This window comes from Symphodus melops (assembly GCF_947650265.1).
Source record: "Symphodus melops genome assembly, chromosome: 3".
Classification (NCBI taxonomy): Eukaryota; Metazoa; Chordata; class Actinopteri; order Labriformes; family Labridae; genus Symphodus; species Symphodus melops.
Genome location: NC_136693.1, coordinates 24,617,788 through 24,639,643, shown reverse-complemented (window position 1 = coordinate 24,639,643; position 21,856 = coordinate 24,617,788). Strand labels below are relative to the sequence as shown.

The following is a 21,856-nucleotide window of genomic DNA, read 5'->3' as shown; positions in this document are numbered from 1 at the left end:
AAGTGAGCGATGAGTGAATGTTTGGCGTTGAAGCACATCATCAGGGGCTGGAGGTGGCGCCTGCCACTCCCGTTATAAGGAATATTTGTCATGAAAAACTAAGTCGTAGCTTATGTGAGTAACTGAGGTGAGTACATTTCTGTTAAACATCACACACTGCTTTGTGTTTGTCCTGTGTTAAACACCGCCCGTCTCGTTTCTCTGTTTACCTGAACAGACTGACATGCGAGTTGAAAATATTAAAACAAAACTCCCATGATAACGCTGCTGAACAGGGAAAAAGAGAAACAACGGCAGGGCCTTCATTAGTTTAAACACAAGCACAGACAAAGCACACATAAAACAATTATGTGTAGACAGCATTCAGGCCCCAAATCCTACATTTTATTTTAAATTGTCAAAATGAAAAATTCACAGTATAATCTCCATGACAGTTTCCTGCAAGAGATGATGAATTTTAAGAAAGCACCCAACATTTCTGCTTTAAAAATGAAAAAAAAACGACAAAATAAAACACTTGATTCCAAATTATTTTTGTACAACAAAGCGTTTCAATCAGACACACAGAAAAAAGAAATTCACACCAAACAGATCACGACACTTTCCAAACTTTAAATACATTAAGAATACCAGAGGTCATTGCTTAAATAAACTCTACAAAAATATCTGTTGTAACTTATTTACATCGACTGTAGCTTCTCGAGATAGTGTTAATGTTGTTTTATTCATATTTTCCTTGGAGAACTTCTGGTCGAGGAAAGCAGAACAAGTCGGTCTAGAGAAGCATTGCACTGAGGTCACAAAAACATGAGCATGTCACAGTCTTGCTCGTGTCATTATGAAACAAAATGTTTGTGTGAAATTATTATTTTTAAACCTGAGATCTACGGTAAAATAAAAAATATGCATGTTAAAAAAACACCTCTGACAATCTTAAACGTTGGCTGCGTCCTATAAACCAACACGACCAGTATAAAATGCTGAGTCATGCCCCACCACAACAATAACTGCTACCATCACCCACTGCATGTCACCTGATGCGATACACAATGATAGGGGGTGAATTACAAAACGGAAGCGCCTCTTCACTGCGCAAGGCGTGCTGGAATACAAAGCGATGTGGACCAGGCAGGCAGCGCCGCTCGTTACCATCTATTCTCCCTCATGAGGTCATAATGGTGCGTTGACAGAAAAGGGTGGTTCACGGTTCAGTAAATAAACCCTGGAAGTGGCCGGAGGAGGTGGGAGGAGAAGAGACTCGCCGGCTGTGCGTCTCCACTTCAACAACGATCAACGTTAGCGTAAACGGTCAGCTCGGCGAGCGTACAGGTTAGCTAGCAGGATCACAGACTCCACATGGTGAGAACAGATGTCACTATCAGAGCTGAACAGCTGCACACAAACTGCATGTTGTGGTCTTCGATGAACGAAAATGCAAACTCTCACACAGGAAGACAGTTTAAACCGAAGTCCAGAGTCGTACAAAGCGGCGAGACTTGACAGATGGGTATAAGAAGAACACACTCTGGTGCCCGATCTAAGTGTCCACTAAAAGTTATTTATTTAGTTCCAGACAGGCACAGATTGTTATCTAAGAGTTTGACAAGCTTACAGAAAGGATCCCTCAATCAGAGTGACTGTTGGCTGTAAAAGCTGTCGTTTGTTTTCTTTAACAGAATTATTCATCAGTCTGATTTACAATAACTCGGATTATATCTCACACAAGTGGCTCATCTACTGATTCCTCAATCCTCTTTCATTTGTACCGTTGTGTGAGTTTTAAAGAGTAATTCAAATCAGACAGATAAACCATAAACGTGTAATTCTCAACTGAAGTCGTCCTGAAACTTTATGTTGACGCAAATATGTTTAAATACATCCCAGGTTTGTAAATGTTGGAATTCTTCGAAACAATATTTGAGTTATGGATGTCTTCATTTCCAGAATTTTAAACTCGGATACAATTACAGTAAACATAACCATATCGATACCAGTTACGATACCATGGCAACAAAAATGGAAGTCCTAGACGCCCAATATTAGGTCATTTCCTGTTTTTAAAAACCAACCAACTGCAGCACACAAAAAACTTCATCTCTCTTGCCAAAGATACAAGCTCCCATTCTGATGCTTCAGTCAGGATCTTTCGTCATATCTTCAACCCAAAGAGAGAGAGAGAGAGAGAGCGAGCGAGCGAGAGAGAGCGGACTGTCTAAACTGCTGTTCTCTCTCTCTCTCTCTCTTTTTTGTTTCCAGCAGCCTGCGTTGAAAACATGACTGAAGATGTGTAGTTTTGTGACACTTTTGACTTTTTTGTGACTCGTTTAAAAGCACTTGGTATTGAAATGCTTAAATTTGAGTAAATCCAATCCAGCGTGTTACTGTGTGTCAGACACACACACACACCCTGACTTTGTTCGAGCACCCTGTAGCGGTCCTGAACTTCACATTTCAATCCACTTTACAGTTAAAAAAAAAAAGAAGACTCCAGAACCCGACATGATCTGCTCATGCAGGACAGACGCTGGACTAGTTGGCACTGTGCACATCGTAAGTGCTTTTTGGCTATTTATGGATTCAAATTGAATCATGAAAACAAAGTCAGGGAGTCGTTAAACTACATGATCCAACCCAGCGACATGCACATTTCCTTGGTAACCGCAGCAACAATGCTTTCCCCACTGAATTGAGGTTTTCCTTTTTTTTTTCCTGACAGGAACTGTTAAGAGTTGTTGACACGAGGTGGACTTCTTCGACACCTCTTCTGAGATCAGACGGCTCAAAATGAAGAATCATGAGAAGGTGTTTTGTTGGATGACTTGAGCTCGTTCAGACCTGTGGGCTTTTCCTCCACACGAGGAGCAGGGTTATTGCATAGTCTTTAAATATGACAGCACAGAGTTTTTTTTTGTCTCCTCTTCTTTGTTCACACGTTGTCAAACTTGTGTTTTAAATAGTCTTTCATGACCTTCGCTATCGGTAGCTCCTCCAGGAATTTCAAGCTCTGAAGGCCGATGCAGTGGCGGATTTTCATTCGACAGAGGTCTTGTAGAGTCCGAGGTTGTCCTGAAAGAGGAACAGAATGATGTTTTTACACAAAGAGGAAAAACAAACGCTTGAGGAGAAGCTTATTAAAGCATGTTTGTTAAATGACTGAAGCTATTTGAAGATGAGCTGCATCTGATTGAAAGGATCAAATAGAACTTTATCTGGATGGTCAAATGTAACATTTCATGTTGACTACTGTAGTTTTGTTCTTCTTCTTTTGGCCTTCAAGTAGTGGTCTGAAGTTTGTGCTTGTAGCTCAGAAAGCCCCGTCCATGAGTGATGGAGAAACACACCTTTATAAAAATCTACACTTTTCTTTTTCCACTTCCTCTAACAGTTAAGATCACTGAGTGACCGATGTTGATACGTCAGCTGCAGGAAAAGAAAAAAAAACCTACGAGAAGAATAATTATGACTCCAGACAAAGAACATCAAAGGTGTGACGTGAAAGCTTCACCAAACTGAAGCTGAATAAACGCAGACCGAAGGGTTTCTTATGATCGCCTGTGTTGGGATCATTCCCACCAGGTGTGGCAAAAATAAATCCATTTCTTTTCTAAGATTCTGAATCTTTTTGAAATGTGAAAATATAGATTTTTAAAAATGACAATACCAGATTTGTATTCTTTGAAACACTACTAGTATCGTAAAGTTACCTGATTTGATACCAAAGCAAGAAACAGAAAAAAAGTCGGAGACACCCAATACTGGGTAGTTTGAGGTCAATTTTTTTTCTTCTTCAAGATTCTTCTCTTGTAAGGTTTAATATCGATTCATAACTTTCAAAAATCGATTTTTCCTTGTAGTCTAATCAGTCACTCTCTGTTAAGTGCCAAATCTGGCTCTTTAACTCAGTCGAACACCAAACAGAGTCTGACAGATGACTGGAGTACATGCTGAAGTATGGACTCATTCAAAAGTAGACTTTGAATCGAAAATCAATTCTGAATTAAATCCTGACTGAAAAGATTCACAGCCTACCAGATAATGATTGGTTTTCATCACTGAATAATTCAGACAGTCTTCTTGCACGTTGTCTGAATTGTAGCAATAGACTGGAAACCTTGACGTCTCCTCGTCTGATCTCAGTCTGGTCACCAAACATAAATGTTACTTCGTGAGACATCAAACGGACCCGAGGAAAATCTGAATTTGCCGCCTCGTGAATCTAAATTGTATCACTGCAAACCACAAGTATGAAATCTAGCCATCAAAATCTTCTGATGTAAATCAGAAGTACATAAGGAGGAGTGTTTGTGCGACCTCGAGGCAGCTCTTATAGTCATCGCAGATTTTACAATTCTGATTTTGTCTTCTTCCAGTGGGAACGTTACCACTGAATGTAACATGAAGCTTTAAACTTTCTTCTGGTACAGTTTTCAAACATGTATCCACATGCAGCTAACGTTCCCACCCATCGTGTTATCAGCTGTATGCAAACAGTCAGGAAGAACAGCCGTGTGTCCAGGAAGTGCAGCGTGTTATCAGGGCACAGAATGACCTGAACACGGGGAAAGAAATCCGAGTGTGTGTGTGTGTGTGTGTGTGTGTGTGTGTGTGTGCGTGTGTGTGTGTGTGTGTGTGCGTGTGTGTGGGATGAACAGTTTGACATTAAACCGTCCACTTGAGGTCATCCACTGACCTTCACTGTACTCATATAGCATCTGAAACATCCTCCTACATCTTGACCCAGTGTGAAAAGATTCATTGAACTGACCTGTTGAGGAACAGCAGAGCGATGATCAGCCAACGAGACAACAAGCTTTAACATTAACCTGATCAAAGTAACAGTCTTTTAGACACGCTGTAGAACATCTATTTGTATTGTGTGCTCGTTCATGGACTGTTAAAGCTTTACTGGAACAAAAGTCAACGTTTAGTTTGTCATTTAGGTTTTTTTAAATCATGATTTATAGTTTCACTTTAACAGTTTTTTTTTTTTAAATAAAAGGGATAGGAAAAATATAAAACATTTAAATAATTATAAGTTGAAGACCTACAGTTAAAGAGATCGCTCTGTCTCTCTGATCACCTGCAGAGAACACTGACGACTCTCAAAACAATCAGAGTGTGAGTGAGAGCGTGTGCAGTTCATCGATCTCAGATGGCGATCTCTTACAGAGGAAAAAAAGTTACAAAAAATAGTCGTCAAAATATACCTGGGAGGCCTGAAATATACCCGAGAGGCATGTCCAGATATAGTCTATAGTTGACCAACACTTTTTTACAATTTAAGTCCAGATCAAAGTGAAAGAATCAAAGCCCTGGTGAGTAAGAAGACTATGATGTCGGTGTGTCTTGCTCAAACGCCAGAGACGCTCAGATCGATCTCTCCCACAGAGAATCATCTGCAGCCTCCAAACTGTCCAGTCAACCTGCTTTAAGTGTCACCGCTTCCTTCCACTATCCATCACTCTTACCATGCTCAGAGTCACAGGGAGCTGGGAAAATAGTCATTGCACTGTCTTAGTAGATTTCCCCCCATTGCGTCTACTCAGCGAGCAGGTTCGGGGTAAAACAGAGAGGTAGGTCCTGTTTCAGTGGGTGACATGAGAAAAAGCTGCAGGGAGCAGCACTGACGTGTGCGGCTGTTGAAAAGAGCTGGGTGCCTGTCACTCGGTGTGGGACGAGCCCTTTCATGGTGTATGAGTTAATCCAGGAGCAGAGGTGTAATCAATAAGGCAGCAGATATGTGATCTGTCTGAGGGTTCGGAGTCTCTGAAAGGCCTTGTCAGAATCAGAGAAGAGCCCTTTGATATCTTTGATATCAAAGTTGAGAGGGCAGGAGGAATGCAGCCATTGTTCCCTGAAATCAGAATGCTTCGGGTAATGTGCTCTCCTGTTCGTCCTACCTGGGATTGTTCTGCGACTGAACACTGCTCATTATAACCTCGTGTTTCTCTCTTTACACGCCTCACTTTTTTCCCCCCTCTCAGCTTACAATAAAAAAAAAAAGAAAAAAAAAAGCCTTCGTCACTTTTTGCATTAAATGGGAATCAGCCCACCCGTCCCTCACATTTCTTTTCATTACTCAGACTGAACAAGCGGGTCACGTGGGCTCATACTCTGCCTTCAAATCGTACCGTTCACTTTCAAAGTAAAGGAGAATTCTGGTGTTTATAGGCAGGTTTTTTAAATTTTTGTACATTTCTGGTTGAAATGAAGCGAGCTCGTGTCTGTTTGAAAGTCATGTGAGAAGTCTCTACGGCCGTCACTGAAAGACGTTTTAAACCGCTTCAAACAGGATTGAGTTTTCGTCGACTATCATCTCTGTGTCACCGCAGGATTTATAACACGTTCACACATTGTGATGTTTTTTTTTTCTTTTCTTTTTAAATGAAGATGAATTTCATATTTAAAGCGGCTAAAATGATTGTAACAGTGAGACTCACAGTCGTCACGTGAAATATCGCAGGCAGAGGTTCACCAGGTTTCAGACTCACGTTCAAGTCCAACACTCTCCGCCGTCAACCAGAAACATTTCTGCAAAACTGTCCTCACATTAGCCATCAAATATTTACGTCAGCACCCAGAGGTGTTTCTGTCTCGTCGTACCTGCACATGCCGTGGTAACCTCTGGTGTTGGAAAGTTGACTAGCTGTCTTTTTGAACGACAACAAAAATTATCAATGTTAAAAATAAAAAAAAGATGCCGATGTATTTGTAGATTTATGACAGGTGTGTCTCTCTTTCTCTCAGCGTTGGTCACAGTAAGACTAAAGATTTGATCATTTTCAAAACTGTTGATCATTAACATTACAGAGATTTAATCGTTTTAAAACAGGAGGTGTCGAAGAGGATTAAAAAGTCATTGTTATTTAAGATTGAAAAAATAATAAAGTCGACCTCTCTAAAGATCCTCTCTGTAATGTTGGGTCACTTAAAATAACAATGTGAGCCACTCGGTGACTGTAAGGGAATATTTTGTGATTATTCTAAAGCCGTTTCATCACTCGAGAAATCTACTTAAAAAGCCCAAAGAAGAAGAGCTGCAGTTTTATCAAACGTGTTATTAGCACTAGTACAATTTTTTTTTTTCTATACATGTACTTTGTTTACTGTGTGAGTTTACTGTTCTCACTCCCAGAGTGGAACAGGGGTGTGGGTGTGTGTGTGTGTGTGTCTGTGTGTATGTGTGACTCACTGGTGACCTCCTGCAAAAAGTCCAGACATGGCCGGCTGATCCCAGACATGCTAACAGAGACAGCGACGGGTGTCTGGCCCTCATAGTTCTTGGTGTTGATATCGGCCCCGTACATGTAGAGCATCTGGGCACACAACACGTCGTCCCTGAGGGCCGACAGGTGCAGAGGCGTCTGACCGTCTTCGAGGCGTCCCAGGTTAGTGTCCGCTCCCCTCTGCAGAAACATGCGGCAGTACGAGTGGTTGCCTTTGATGACGGCGTATCGCAGCAGGAAGCCGTTCTGAATGTCAATGTTGGCACTGTGGTCCAGCAGGATCCGTACGCAGCTGGAGCGCTCGCGGATGATGGCCAGCTGCAGCGGCGTGGTGCCTTTGTCGCTCAGCGGATCCACCTCGGCCCTGAACTCGAGGAGGAGGCGCACGAACGAGTCTCGGCCGTAGTGGGCAGCCACGTGCAGCGGCGTCCAGCCGTCGTTGCTCTTTGCGTTTATAATGTCACTGCGAAACTCCGATTCCAGCATGAGTCGAGCGATGCGCGCTCTCCCGTGCATGGCAGCGTAGTGAAGAGCTGTGAAGCCTCCGATGAAGTCCTTGACTGTGGGGTCGGCTGCACACAGAGAGAACAGGAGCTTACAGACTGATCAGCTGAAACTCTGAATGTCCTCCTCTGAGACTCAGTGATGTGTGGTTTTAACTCACCCACACTAAATACACCTTTAATTCTGACCTGATTATACAACATAAGATTAATACTATAGAAGAGTTTAGAGCACACTAATCTGAGAAAAATCTGAACTTTTCTTGAATTTACAGAGCAATCAGGTCTTTTGAAATTCATCAATAAAACCACTTAATGGTTCATTTCTGTGATTGTTTGTGCTTCTTAGGAGCAGATCTGTTCATTATCCCCCTCACACACATTAAACAGCAGCGCTCTAAAATATATGATACCAAATATGATGGTGTTTGGGCTATTGTGTGGTTTTCTAATACCAGTGTTTGGACAGGTCTAACAGTGTGAGTGGCTGTGTGCAATGTCAACTATTTGAAGCACCTCCAGGGACAGTGGGGGTCTCCAGTCTCTAGCCTCTTTATATTGGGGGTCGCGGGCTAAAAAGTTTAGAAACCTCTGGTCTAGACTCTGTTCAGCATTAAACTTTGAAGTCTGCCTAACAACAGAGGTCACTGATACCACCCCTCTTCTTTTCATTCAACTATAAAAACCTGTTTTCTCTTTGTCATTACTACTCGACTCAAGGTCTTTAACTCAAACTACCTCTGTTTACTAAGAGTTCATTACAGCAACATATTTCAGATTTTAAAGTTTGATGTGATAAAAACACATCAAACTATGTATAATCTAATGTATATGTGTAAGGAGAACATGAAGATAAAGATTTAATACAAATCTACATTTTGTTTGAAGGGCAGCGTTATCTGACTCTACATGTAACACTTGAAAGTCTTTCTGCTCCCATAGTTATCAATCCTTCTGTATTATAGGGCCCTCTAGTGTTAGGACAGAAAACTCTTCAATTTAATAAAAAGAGACAGTGTGTGAGTGTGTGAGTGTGTGTGAGTGTGTGTGTGTGTGTGTGTGTGTGTGTGTGTGTGTGTGTGTGTGTGTGTGTGTGTGTGTGTGTGTGTGTGTGTGTGTCTGACCTCCATGCTCCAGGAAGACTCGCACACATCTCTCCTTTCCTTTGGCGGCAGAGAAGTGCAGCAGCGTCCAGCCGTTGGCGTCTCGGATCTTCGGCGAGTATCCTTGCTCCAGCATCCTCCGGACGGTGTAGACGTCCCCCGCTGCCACAGCGGCCTGAATCTGCAGCTCCTCATGAAGCTCGGGGTTCCTTCTGCATTGATGGTTCAGCATCCTGTCACATTAGGAGGGAAAGTTTACATCAGAGGCTTTCTGCTGAAATACAGCCTCTGAGTCTACCATTCAAAAACTACAAGTCCCACACTTCAGGAGCAGCTAAATCTTTCCTGGAGTCCTAGGCACACCTGGTAAACAGGCACCCTGCAAACAAGACAGTGAACTCATGCACACTTGAGCAGTGTTCATTTTGTCAACAACATTTTGAACTATAAGTTGATAAAGACTAAAACATAAATAATAGACAAACCAATGAAACTCAAATCAATACTCATAACGTCATGATAAATTAATGAGAGACTACATAACTGTCCACCTGTGGAGATATTATCATTCTCATATTTCTTATCCCAACAGAGGACTGAGGGATGAGGCTAAGTGCTCCATCTAACCCCGCTGTTTGCTCCGTCTCACGGTCAAGTGTACGACACCAACATAAGCATGAACGATACAAAGGTGCAAACACGTCCACATAGAGGAGCAGCTCCGTGCTGTTGGTTTGATTTTACTTTTCTTCTGTCTGCTGCGTGAAGCTGCACTCTCATCATGGTAACAATAAAGGTCCAACGACAGGTCCACACTTGAAATGAAGTAAGTGCTTGTTGATTCTTTAGCCACATAACAGAGTGGATGTGTTGCTTTTAGTTTACTTTGAGCAGCTACACCTGCAGCTCACACAATGACTTTTGGTTTTTTAAAAGTCGATGGCGTTTGAAGGCAGCGTAGGAATCTTTTTCCAGATACAGTTTTTAAGATTTTGGGGTGAAATTGTCTTTAGGTCCTGACAGCCATTAAATATTTATGTGCTGTGAAATAGAAATGAAAAAAATCTGTGATCTGTCGCAGCCTTAAACCTGTAAAAACTTTGATCAATGTCAGCACTCGGTACGCGTTAATGAACCAATCAAGTCTCTCTACTCCAGGCATGCACAAGCCCACACTCAAAGCATGAAATCTGTGTTTGGACCGATGGCGCTAGTGCATGTAAGTGAGGGGCGTGGCTTTGGAGGGAGCAAAAACAATACCTTAAATTACCTACGCTGCCTTTAAGTAACGCTGTAACAAGCTTATTTATAAAAGTTTATGAAGAAACATGCAGCTCCACTTGATCTCCCTCCATCTCTCCTCCTGCAGGATGTCAGCTTTTCAACTGTTTAGGGACTACATAGTCTCATTTAACGTTTCACTATGTGCTAAATCAAGGAGTGACAAGCCAGGACTGTACAGAGGTCAGGTATTGGAAGACTCTTTCCACGGAGCCATACAGGTGTAATGCGTCCAGAAAGGTGGTTGGTATAAATCAGCCAGGCCTTCACTAAAAAACACAACATCTACTTGGCATGCACATTATAATCAAACATGGTTTTGAATGTTTTGAAAATCATCGCGTCCTGTTTCCTTTGACATCTTATGAAACATCTTTTGGAGACGTAGTTGCATAAACTGCAAATTTTCCATGCAATGTTTACGCTTTCAGGTACATCAATGTCCCATTGGTTTCTTGACCTGGATCAGAGTCTAAATCAAGCAGGAGGACAGTAACGTACCTTTTGACAAGCTGCAGAGACGTGCTTCTCTTAGTCATATCGGAGCTGCACCTGTAAATATACAGCTGCACCACAGAGAGGGGAGACCGGAGGAACTCTGCGGAGAAGAGGAGCGAGCAGTGAGGAGAGGATTGCAGACTGCACACACAGGATGACTGCCCAACCAACAGAATGAAATCAGTGCACAAGTTTTGTACAGAACTTGACAAATGTCACTTTTTAATGACGTGTAATTTAATGGATCATTGCTGCTTTTTCTCTGTTTTGGTTGAAGGTATCAATACCTATTTTGATGCTACAGTGGGGGAAAAAAGTCCTATAATGCACCAACACTAGGTAGATTCTTTGTGGATCATAGTCTGGATAAAACTTTGGAGACAAACTCCTGCAAAAAAACTGGAAACGTTTTAGTGCAATTAAACAGTGTGCAGCTGTTTTTAAATATTTATGGTAAGACACGAATACTTAGAATACTATTGATCATTAAAGTAAAATATTGGATCATTTTAAAAAACGTAGGCTCGACAAATATCGACAATTTTGACAAGCCTTTAATCACAAAGGAAAGCATCACATTAGAATGGTATTATGAATATATTTCTATACCACACATAAATGTAAAAACAAATAAAGTAAGATGACAGGCCCCCTGTTAGTTAGTTCAGAAAGACATCTCTCTTTAAAGCTGTTTAACACGGGTTTGAAGCTGACTGAAACCTAACACATCCAACATTAGTATTGTGTCGCTAGCTTCAACGTGAAAAACAATGGACAAAAGAATGGCTGCATTTGCTAACATAATCCGAAAAAAAGAACGACAATTAACACAAACTGAGCTGGCCAGGTATGGTAAATGAAAACCAGACGTTTCACACAAGTATACCATATTTTACACCACATCCCTTCATAAAAACGTTTTCATTTCGGCTCTTATTATCCCAGGTTGTGAGCTAACGCTGCCTAGCCGACAAGCTAACGCACTCAGCGGCAGCTCGATAGCTTGAGGTGTCATTTTATTTTCAGTGTAAACACGTAAAAGTAAATACACAGCTTGTATCGATATGAAGGGGGTTTCGTGTGTTTACTGACATAGAGGGCAGCGTTGATAAAAGTAAAACAAAGACTTACTGACAGACAGTGAGCCGACGGTGAACTCAGCCAATCAGACGGAAGAATGAGAGCAGGCAGAGCTGCATTGATGTTTTCACCTCAAAGAAAACACCTCATCAACATCAGCTCAAAGTTCACTACAGGTCTGTCCCTGCAGTGTTGAGCTTCATGTCGCTGTTCAACCATCAGCTTTACCTCAAAGTCTCTTTAAGTTTGACCCTCCAGCAAAAACAATAAAACTTCCACCTCCAATCCTTCAGAATAAAAACACAGCGCCTTCTTCTTCTACGGTTGAGTTTCACGTCACTGACGTCAGACATCATCGGTTACTGCCACCTTCGGTGGCCAATAACGAAAGGCTTGTGTCCCAACTTCCAAAATAAAAGTACATGCATTTAAAGACTATCAATGTCATCAAGGCCCAATCACATGAATTCAACAAGATTAAATTTGCAGCAGAAACCTGTCACTTAAAGCACATTTAGAGACACCAGAACTGTTTGTTTTTGTGATACAGTTCATAATCAATAGAAATGTGTGCATGATTAGCTTAGATCCTCTTCCAACACGATAACAACAATTTATTCATTGTAAAAAAAACCAGTGTGGTATATTAAATTAATGTATGTTACCAAACTTTATATAACAGTAAGACCACGTCACTTGATTAAAAGGCAAATTACGTCACATTTATTTGTTTTTTAAACAGAGGACACAATGTTGGCATTTTCATTTAATAACTTTTTTTTTGTATTTTCTGAATGAATATACATTCATAAAAGTTAGATGGCAACATGCATGAATTATAGGCTGTCTTTCTTAGGATTGATCAATTCTTGACACTCGTTTAAATGTACAAGATATACAAATACTGTATACATTCATGAGTGCCTTTCTACTTAGACTTAAAACTTATTATTATATGTACCTTATTTAGTCACTTCCCTTTTGGTTTGTGGCTTTCTTGTCCCTTTTTGTGTCATATTGGTGTATTATCTTGTTGATTTACTTTTATGTTGTTTTCATTCACTTCAGTATTTTTGTCAGAAGTGATGGTGCTTCTACATTTGTCCCAAAGGATTAGGAGGTGAACATGGCCTAATTAATTAATTAAAATTCAGAATTGAGGAAGGACTTTTTTATGCCTAAGCTGTTCAAAGAATGGGTAAAAAAAAAAGGGTTGACAGTAGCCTACATCGGGAAAATGAGCACAGAAAGCCTGTGAAGTGAAATATAATTTGCATGGACAGAAAACTTTTTTTTTTTTTGCATTAAGGCTTTGGTAATCAATTGGACCGTAGACATTGAGGAAGTCAGAGAGACTGAAAAATGTGCTGGATGCTGTAATAAGGCTTATGAACATCACGGATATTACCAGAGAGGAACTTGACTGAACACTCATGGAAGATCCTGCACAGACTCAGAGACTTATTCATAGAACATAGGGAAGCACCATGGGTGGACTTTGTAAATAAGTCTGTACAGTCTATGGTCTGTACCTATCAAGCGTTTTAAAAGTCAGTAGGGGGCGGTAATGCAACATGTATGTATGCCAACCGCCATTAAACCTCATAGAAGAAGAAGCATTCAAGAAAAAATCTTGTTTCTTCCGTATTGATCACATGACCGGTGGTGGATCATGTGGCAGGTGAATCCGGTAGTTCGAGCAGCATGGAGCAGGGACCCCCGCTCACAAAGGTGTACAGGTGTCTCCTGACCGGCCGATGCCCGGACCTGTCCGCAGCGGAGGTGGCGGATGTCATATTCTCCGAGGTGTGCGGACCGGTGTCCGGTGAGGAGAGACAGCGTTGTCATGACAACAACGTGGAGCGGTCCTGCATGAGCATGAGTCTGGTGGACAGGATTGCCTCCGGCCTGACGTCACGGAGCTGGAGTCCTGCGGTGACGTCATACTGTGAGGAGATGCTGAGGCTGCTGTTTGGAGACAGGGACCTCATGTCTCAGCTTGTAAGTGACTCTACACTCATTATCAACATTTAACTGGATTGCTATGAGCTCAGGCTGTCTAAACGAAAATTATCCATGCAAGATGTTTTAAATAGTATTTTAAAGTACTGAAACTACAGATCTACAGCCATATTTTAAAACTAAAGAGAGAGAAAGCATGCAAAACTTGGAGGATGAGCGAAGAAAACCCTTTCCAGTCCCTCCATCTAGTCAAAATATTTCCAACATTTTGTGCAAAGCAGACCGTGTGCAGGAGTTTTTCATGAAACTTTTGGTTATGAAAAACAATAAACGTTCCAATGTTGGGCGCCTAGAACTTCTGTTTTGTTGCCTTGTTTTTGAAACTGGTTTCGATATTGATTGATCTATTATTATGTTCTACTATAACAAATATGTCCCACCTCTCTACAGGTGCTTCAGTTCCATTCTGAGGATCTGATCGTCTCACACCTGGCTGCTAAGAGTGTGTCAACGTGTGTTTTCTACTCTCTACAAACATCAGTGAGTTCAGTTGTTTGCATTTTAAAAAGGCTTTGGAAGTCCGTTATTTTGAAAGAGGAATGTGAAAAAGAAGTTGTTCCAAAGCCTGTATATATGGATCAGCCTGAGCTGCATATTATTTTTCACTCTCTCCCAGATTTCAGACTCTATTCACTATCCTTTACTGACTCCTTTTCTAAAGCCCCAAAATAACAATTTTAACAAACATTACTTTCTGTGTTGTTCATTTTTTTGACACTACCTCCAAACTATTTGGAAGTGTGGTTATAATTCAAAACAAAAAATCACCCAACATAAGAATCCTAGGACTTATCATAACATGTATATTGCTTAATTTTAACTAGAACTTTTTGCAAGTTTATAAATCTAGCATTGTGACAGGTCTAGTGTTTGTTAAAGTCAGTTTTATGAAACACATGAAATGTACGACACAGGGTCAGTGAACACATGCCATAGAAGTTTTCTAAAAAATATGGACTCTAAATACAAAGTTGAAATGTCAGCAGATACATGCAGAATGGTAAAAGGGTTTAGAGAGAGATAAATAATTGACTGTGTGGATTGGCATTGACATATTGTTTATGCAACTGTTTATATGCTGTATGTCTTCCTATTGGGCTTAGAGCCTGTAATACATTGTTATATACATATTGTACTCTGTTCTGAAATTGAATGTTTGATTCTTGTTCTTTGATTCCTAAGGGAACCATCTGTTCAGTCTGGAGGCAAACGTGTGTGATGGCATTTCACAGATCACTCCCCGGTGCTGAGCTGGACGCCTGTCTGTGGTCACTGACTGAAGTTTGCAAAAAACTTCTTAAAGGAACTCATCAAGGTAAAATCAGAACTTCATCAACTCACTGAATTTCAAAGATTTCCTGGGTTTGGTTTATACAATACAGGACTGTCTGACACAATGTGAAGCAGTTTTTTATCAGTCTCCCAAAAATTATGAGTAATTTAACACATGTCTTTATACAAATTGTCAGGGGGAGAAGATGAAAAGTCAAACTATAGTTCTTCAATTACAGTACTTAGTTATTACAGCCAGTACTGACAGCAATGTTTAAGAGTTTAAAGATGTCAGCTATGGTCCTGTCTGAGCAAAGCACAATGTCTGCGACTTCCATCGTTCTAAAGAACAACGTCCTTGCACTAGATGACAACAAATACTTTTACGAGATGGCAACTCATCCTTTAACACTAGATACAGTATAAAGTTCTGATCTGATAGGTTGCAATGTGTCAACATTATTTCACCTTATGACAAATGGAGTTCCTGAAGCCGGTGGACTATTTTCACAATTTCTAATGTGAATGTTTTAACTCATCAGATCAAAATTGTAAAATTGTTGCGCTGATGACACTTTTCTTGATTGTTTTGCAGATTCAGTTCACTAAATTGACAGCTAGAAATTTATCCTCTTAAAAAAAAAAAAAAAAAAAAAATAAATCACGGGGCGCTGATGGCGCAGCGGCAGCGCGCACATCCCATGTATCGAGGTTATGGTCCTCGCGCGGGCGGCCCGGGCTCGCATCCGGCCTGTGGCTCCTTTCCCGCATGTCTCTCCCCGCTTCTATCCACCTTCCTCTCTCTGTAATAAAGGCGAAAGGCCAAAAATAAATATTTAACAATTAAAAAATTAAAAAAATCACAACTTCAAACTTGTCCTAAACTGGGCAAAGAGTTTGTAAGAAGTGTATTTATGTAGTGTGCTGCCTGAATATCTGCTTGGTGTTCTCCATCAATCAGTCGTTTACTCTACAGTCGCCTCTTTTAAGCTCAAAACCCCAAACTTACTAAAACACAACGCACTGCAGAAGTTACAGCTTCTTAATGGAGCTAATAAAGGAAGTGGTTAATATATTTATTTACACTGAATGACCATAAAGCTTAACCAATTATATTGTCATGGGAAGAAAGTAGTGACTAAGGTTGCCTGCAGATTTGTCTTTGTTCTGAGTAATTAGTCTTTTTTTTTTAATGCATGCATTTTCTTTCATCAGAGATCTTTGGGGACTTCCTTTCAGCCTTTGACTCGGCCCTGAGTTCTTTATGCTCAAAGTTTCTTCCAGAGGACGGAGGGACCCAGTGTGACCGTGGGACGACACTCTGCCTCCTGCTGGAGCTGCTGGAGGTGCTGACTGCGTCCACTTTGATCTTTGGAGCTGCTTTGTGTTTCAGGAGTCAAAAAATAACACACATTCACTCCTCAGCTCTCCTGGAAACAGTCAGTGGCTCCTCAGAGGGTTTTGTGAAGAAGCGAGCGTTGCTGCTTTTAAAGCGAGCCGTGCTGCAGAAGGCTGGAGAGGACTGGGCATCAGGAGACGTGTTGCTCAGCAGGCTGAAACATGAGCACCTCAGCTCTGATATGAACCACCTGGCTCACAGTGTGCTGACAGCAGTGGCTGCTGGTTGGTTGGAAACTGTTCAAGTCAAATCTGCCTCGTTCTTTGGGGGAACCAGGGCGGTTAGAGATGATGAAGACCAGAAGCCAGACTGTGTGGTGCTGAGAGCTGTCAGTCTGTTGCTTCTCAAGTCAACAGAGCTTTACATCCAATCAGCTGCTGAGACGGGTAAGATCACAGGAAAATAATCATGACAAACAAAAAACTTCAACTCAACGAAAACTTGCCATGAGAGAAATAACAACAGTGGTGGTGGGCCATTCAGATTCACAGACTGAGAAATATTGTCATTTCTCAAGTCCTTTTGGCATCAAAGAACAGCTCCCTGTTACAACACTGTGTGCAGTTTGCTTATCAAAAACAAAGTAGAATTCTAGGAGAGGAATGAGTCCATAAAATAAAATTGCAAGCAAACTCCTGCACTGTCTGCGCTGCTCAAAAACACTAGCAATGTTTTTAGTTACCAAAACGTTGCTAATGATTTTAGCAACGTTTTGTAGTTTCAGAATAAATCAGTCACTTTAGTGACACACATGACTGCTGTAGCCTTTTGAAAGGTTAGCAATGAAGCTTGGGGAGAAATTCTGATACAGCACATCTACAGCAGGGGGCGCACTGCCCATGGCTTACAGCCGTGTTTCTATGCTGACAGCCTCCCTGTGTCCTCTCACAGCAGGATTGAGCAGAGCCACTAAGGTTTCTGGGTCTCTGCAGAGTCTGTGGGTCTTCCTGAGGAGGTGCAACGCCCAGCTGAGTGCACTCACTCACCGCTGCTGCTGGATCAGCGTGCTGTTTGGAGAGCAGGATGACGACATGATGGAGGCGGCCAAAGCTTCTCTCTCCATCTTCCTGCATCACAGGTAGATAACAAGAACAGACTGTGTCTAATTTATAGGGATGGGAATTTCTGGGTAACTCATAGTACAATATGACATAATATGCTAAATGTGACCCAGGATAATAATAATATCATGAAATGTCCAGGACACTCTTGAAAAAGAGATTTTTAATCTCAATGAGTTTCTCTTCCTGGTTAAATAAAGGTTATATATAAATAGATTCCTGAATATTAAGTTATGGCAAACGAGTGATAAATCACAATAGCTGTTGAACTGAAGATTATAAAAATGCACTTAAAAAAGGTTTAATGCATGTTTTACTGAAATATGTTGTCAGTTTCTCTACTTATCAAGCTTCATCTTTGAACTTCTTTTTTTCCCCACTCACTGAAATGATCCTGCCGTCTTCTTCTTCTCTTCCCTTACTGCCACAGTCTGCTGAAGTAAATTTACTAACTCTTACGTTATCCTCATGCATGACATAAGAAGTCATTGAGTGGTGAATCAGTGAGTCAAAACGGCAGTGAAACCTGTACAGAGCACCTTTATTTTATTAGAATACTGAAACATGGCACCAGCAAATCAGTCATTGCTTCCTGCGTGTCAATGACAATAATACAGTATATGGCTGCGTCAATATTTCATCACATCCCATCTAGTTCACTGTTATCAACATGATCTGCAAACAATAAAGAAAGCTGAATATGTTTTACATATAACTTAAAAAATCAAAGGCGTCGCATTTAGCATGAAATAAATAAATTGAGCTCAGGTTTGACGGTTCTCTTATTGTTTTCTTGCCTTCAGTCTTGTCCTTTAGGCTGAACTGAAATGTCTGTTTAACAAACTTGGTAATTAGTCGCCTAGGAGTGTCCCTGGTCTTGAAAAGGTTGTGATTAGACTAAAGTATCAGAAGTTAATGTTGATGAGAGCCTTCTCAAACTATGAAGCAATTTACAGCGATGATAAAAAAAACACTCCATACCACTTTTCACATCAGGCGGGATCATGAAGAAGATCACACCAACACAGGAAAGTAATAATGGAGCTATTGCAGAACTAATTACAAATGCATAAATAGATGCACATATTCTTATACAGATCTGTTAAATGTAGAGCAATTTGTAAAGCTTTTATAAAACGAAGCTAGCCTCTTAGCTTGTCGCTAGGTATCCCAGCAACCTATTGCAATAAATGGTGGGGGGGGGCGTGGCTTCCCTCAGAAGCCACGCCCCTCACTTATATGCATTAGTGCTATTGAACCAGAAGCAGATTTCAGTTCATGCTTTGAGTGTGGGCTCGTGCGTGCATGCAGTAGAGAACGAGCGACAGGGAGGCATGATTGGCTCATAGAACTCCGAATGCAGACATTGGTTGAAGTTTTTGCACGTTTTTACAACTGCTACAAATGACAGATTTTCTTTGTTTCTTTTTCAGAGCACATGAATCTGTCAGGACCTAAATACAATAATTTTAGCAAATCTTAAAGTGTATCTTAGCTTATCTTTTTAGCTCTTTGAGAAAAACACACATTTGACAGATTCCCTACATATATGTTGATCTGTGTAAGGGGTTCGTATGGTCATGAAAAACCTAGAGTAATCTCAGAATTTGGAAAAGGCTATTTCCAGGCCTTGGGAAGAAAACATACTTAAATACAACAGATTTGACGGGATGTCACGGAAATTTGCTTCACACATTCAAATAGCTGTGCAATAGAATATGTGGTTAAGTTCAGGTAAGGCATGTCTGTTAATATCGCACATTTCAGCAACAAGGTAAAGTCAAAGAGTTTCACATAAGATGTCAAAACAGCATGAAAAGAAACATTTAAAGAAGACATTTGAAATTCATGAAAAATATGAGCAATCAAAGAGAAGATCAAATATGAAATATGTTAAACTATAAAATACTGAAGAATATTGAGAAATCTGATATTAAGCAAAAATAAGAAATTAAAAAAAATCTTTTTTAGAATCAAAGAATTTTGAGTTTAAAAATATCCTAAAACACATTATCTAATGTTGTATCTGTTCTGAGAGCCTGACAGTGTTAAAGTGCTCTGCAGTCACTGACTGAAGAGTCTAACCTTCCTAAGAGACTCGCACGATAATAACTTCATAAGTCATGCTCAGATTTTCCATTTTGCAAACTAAAAAACAATGTCTGTGGTATGTAGGGAAACACGTTAAGTCAGATGTGTAATGTGACCTAATGTTATTGACAGAACAAACACCTGTTAGTGAAATCAGCCTGTGCAGGTGTGCTGCAGTGTCATGTTTTCAGAATGAGTAAACTGCAATACCTGTCTCTGCCTGCAGGCGGTGCTCTGGGTTGGATGACTCGGCTGAGTTGGAGGCAGCCTGTGCCTCTGGTAACAACCCTCACTGCATTTTCCTGCTTTTGCTCCAGAGCGTCTCCTTCGACCACAGCATCCTCCTCGACTTCCTCATCTCCACAGAAACCTGTTTTCTGGAGTTCCTTGTTCGGTACCTCAAGTATCTCTCAGCTGATTGGCCAGGCTTCTCTGCAGCATGTGGAAGAATCGGCTGTTGTCTTTCCCTGCAGCGGTCCTCTTCTGTCTCATGTGATGGGGATGTGTTGGAACAAAAGTGTGAAGGGGAGCCAGGTGGGCTCCGTCTGGTACAGTATGGTAGTTCTGACGAGTCCGGTCCAGAGGACATGGAGGTTTCTCATGATGAATCGAAGATGTCAGTTTGTGAGAACAGTCGTCTAAATGCAGATGACGATGTCAAACAGGAGATAAGTGGACCACCGGGACCTATCAGACAGAAACAAGATGGGTCATCATCATCATCATCATCATCATCGTCATCTGCGCTACACAGTGAGCAAACGGGTCCAAGCATGGCTGCTCTGTCAGGACAGGTGAGCTGTGACACCTCAGAGAGAGCCGTCCTCTGTCTGTCTCAGCTCAGGGCGCTGCTGACCAGGCTGCATGCGAAGAAACTTTTCCCTTACAACCCGTCCTCTCTTATAAAGCTCCTAGTACAAGTGGAGAACAGCTCTCAGCACCTGTCCCAGTTCAATAAAACATGACAAAAAAAAGTGTTTGTTTGTTTTGTTTTTTAGACAATCTTTTGTTTAGACTAAGGTTGTCATTTTTTGTTTTTGTCTTTAAAACTATACAATCTTTGATTTGCATGGCTGATAGAATCATAAAGAACCAAAGCTTTCCAAAATATGATGTCTTGTCTAAGCAGTACAACGATTGGAAATGTGTGAGTGTGCAGAAGATTGCCTGCAGTTTTTAGTCCTTAAATTGACCAATACTTGGTGTCTAGAACTTCTAGTTTGAATCCCATTGTATTCTAAAACAGTGTCAATATAGTTTGATCTTTACCAGAATCATACACAAATTTTAAGTTCTGGTATCATGACAACCCAAATCTGATAATAGATTTAATATAATATAATATACACAAATCTGTCTTGTTGCTTGTGGTTTAACTTATCTTAGTGAAGTGAAGTCCCATTTCCAAAACAGTTGGTACATAGAGTCTAATGATTTCAAAATCACACAAAGGCAACATTAGATGTTGAAACTGAGATATTTATTTGTTTTCAACTTGTTCTGAGCTCTTGGACAAGGAGGAGTCAAGGCAAGGAATAGGAATTCTGCTGCAGTGACAATAGGTGTGTATTATAAACGGAATTAACAAAGAACCAGTGGTTTCGCCCTGAAATGGCTAAAGAAAACCTCACCTGGCTCAGACACAGCGAGGAGGGCATGCCATGCTATGTATGCCAAAAGCACAGTGCCCCCCCCCCCCACGGCTTGCACCTGGTGTTTTGGTGGCAGAAGTCCAATTTTTTTTTACACAGACTGGCCTTCATGGCCAACCCTCATCCTGTGGCATTTTGGAGTGGCAGAGAAGAAAGAGCATACCTCGGAGAAGGTAGGACTACAATTTCTTCTCTAGAAGCAAAAAAAAATCAAGTCATTAAAACAACTTTGGCAAAATGAAACCTGAATAACTCCAAAATGAAGTATTTTCTGTTTTAGGGAGAACACTGCAGCATGCCGTCGCTGCCTGAAACGCAAATGATTCGACTGTTTTTGTCCTTAAATCCACCCAGTCTTACAAAACATGTAGGAATACCCCTCAAACATCTCCTCCATGTAACCGTAGTAAATCATAACCCCCTTTCCCTCCCTGTCACATAACTTTGTGTATAGCCTATGCTAAATAACAAAAACAGAAAATAAATAAAAAAGAAAGGGAAAGGTAGTAAGAATTACATTAACTTTGACACAGTTTGTTTGACTCAATAGGAACATTCCAGATTCATATTTTCTGTGTGACTATCATGTTAATTATTAGTTTGGAGTCATCAAAGCACTCTATTGATTTAGCTTGACACTGAGTGCTAGAGCTGTTTGCTCAGTGAGT

General features: G+C 40.9%; 2 protein-coding genes across 3 annotated transcripts; one reads left to right on the top strand and one right to left on the bottom strand.

Moving 5' to 3' along the window:
- Nucleotides 1-362: 362 nt before the first annotated feature.
- On the bottom strand, nt 363-12,043 carry asb7 (ankyrin repeat and SOCS box containing 7). Of its 2 annotated transcripts, none has more exons than XM_079340001.1 (5): nt 11,920-12,043; nt 10,615-10,711; nt 8,854-9,065; nt 7,193-7,798; nt 363-3,066 (listed from the first exon to the last, which is right to left on the bottom strand). In XM_079340001.1, exons 2-5 carry the CDS (start codon nt 10,650-10,652, stop codon nt 2,927-2,929), a joined length of 996 nt encoding a protein of 331 aa, XP_079196127.1. In that variant the 5' UTR covers nt 10,653-10,711; nt 11,920-12,043; the 3' UTR covers nt 363-2,926. The 2 variants fall into 2 exon arrangements, with proteins under 2 accessions (XP_079196127.1, XP_079196126.1); XM_079340000.1 differs by having other exon boundaries at nt 11,743-12,042.
- A 1,249-nt stretch (nt 12,044-13,292) lies between these two features.
- On the top strand, nt 13,293-20,501 carry lins1 (lines homolog 1; the record flags this gene model as incomplete). The annotated part of the gene is made up of 6 exons (XM_079340067.1): nt 13,293-13,692; nt 14,104-14,193; nt 14,896-15,028; nt 16,201-16,770; nt 17,276-17,462; nt 19,763-20,501. Exons 1-6 carry the CDS (start codon nt 13,396-13,398, stop codon nt 20,499-20,501), a joined length of 2,016 nt encoding a protein of 671 aa, XP_079196193.1. The 5' UTR covers nt 13,293-13,395.
- Between the last annotated feature and the right edge of the window lie 1,355 nt (nt 20,502-21,856).

What these genes read in the sequence shown, in the direction of transcription:
- asb7 (XM_079340001.1), bottom strand. Translation starts at nt 10,652, where the DNA reads ATGACTAAGAGAAGCACGTCTCTGCAGCTTGTCAAAAG. An exon ending in AGTCTTCCTGGAGCATGGAG is followed by an intron (nt 7,799 to 8,853) that starts GTCAGACACACA and finishes CTCTGTGTGCAG; the next exon opens with CCGACCCCACAGTCAAGGAC. An exon ending in CTTTTTGCAGGAGGTCACCA is followed by an intron (nt 3,067 to 7,192) that starts GTGAGTCACACA and finishes TTCCTCTTTCAG; the next exon opens with GACAACCTCGGACTCTACAA.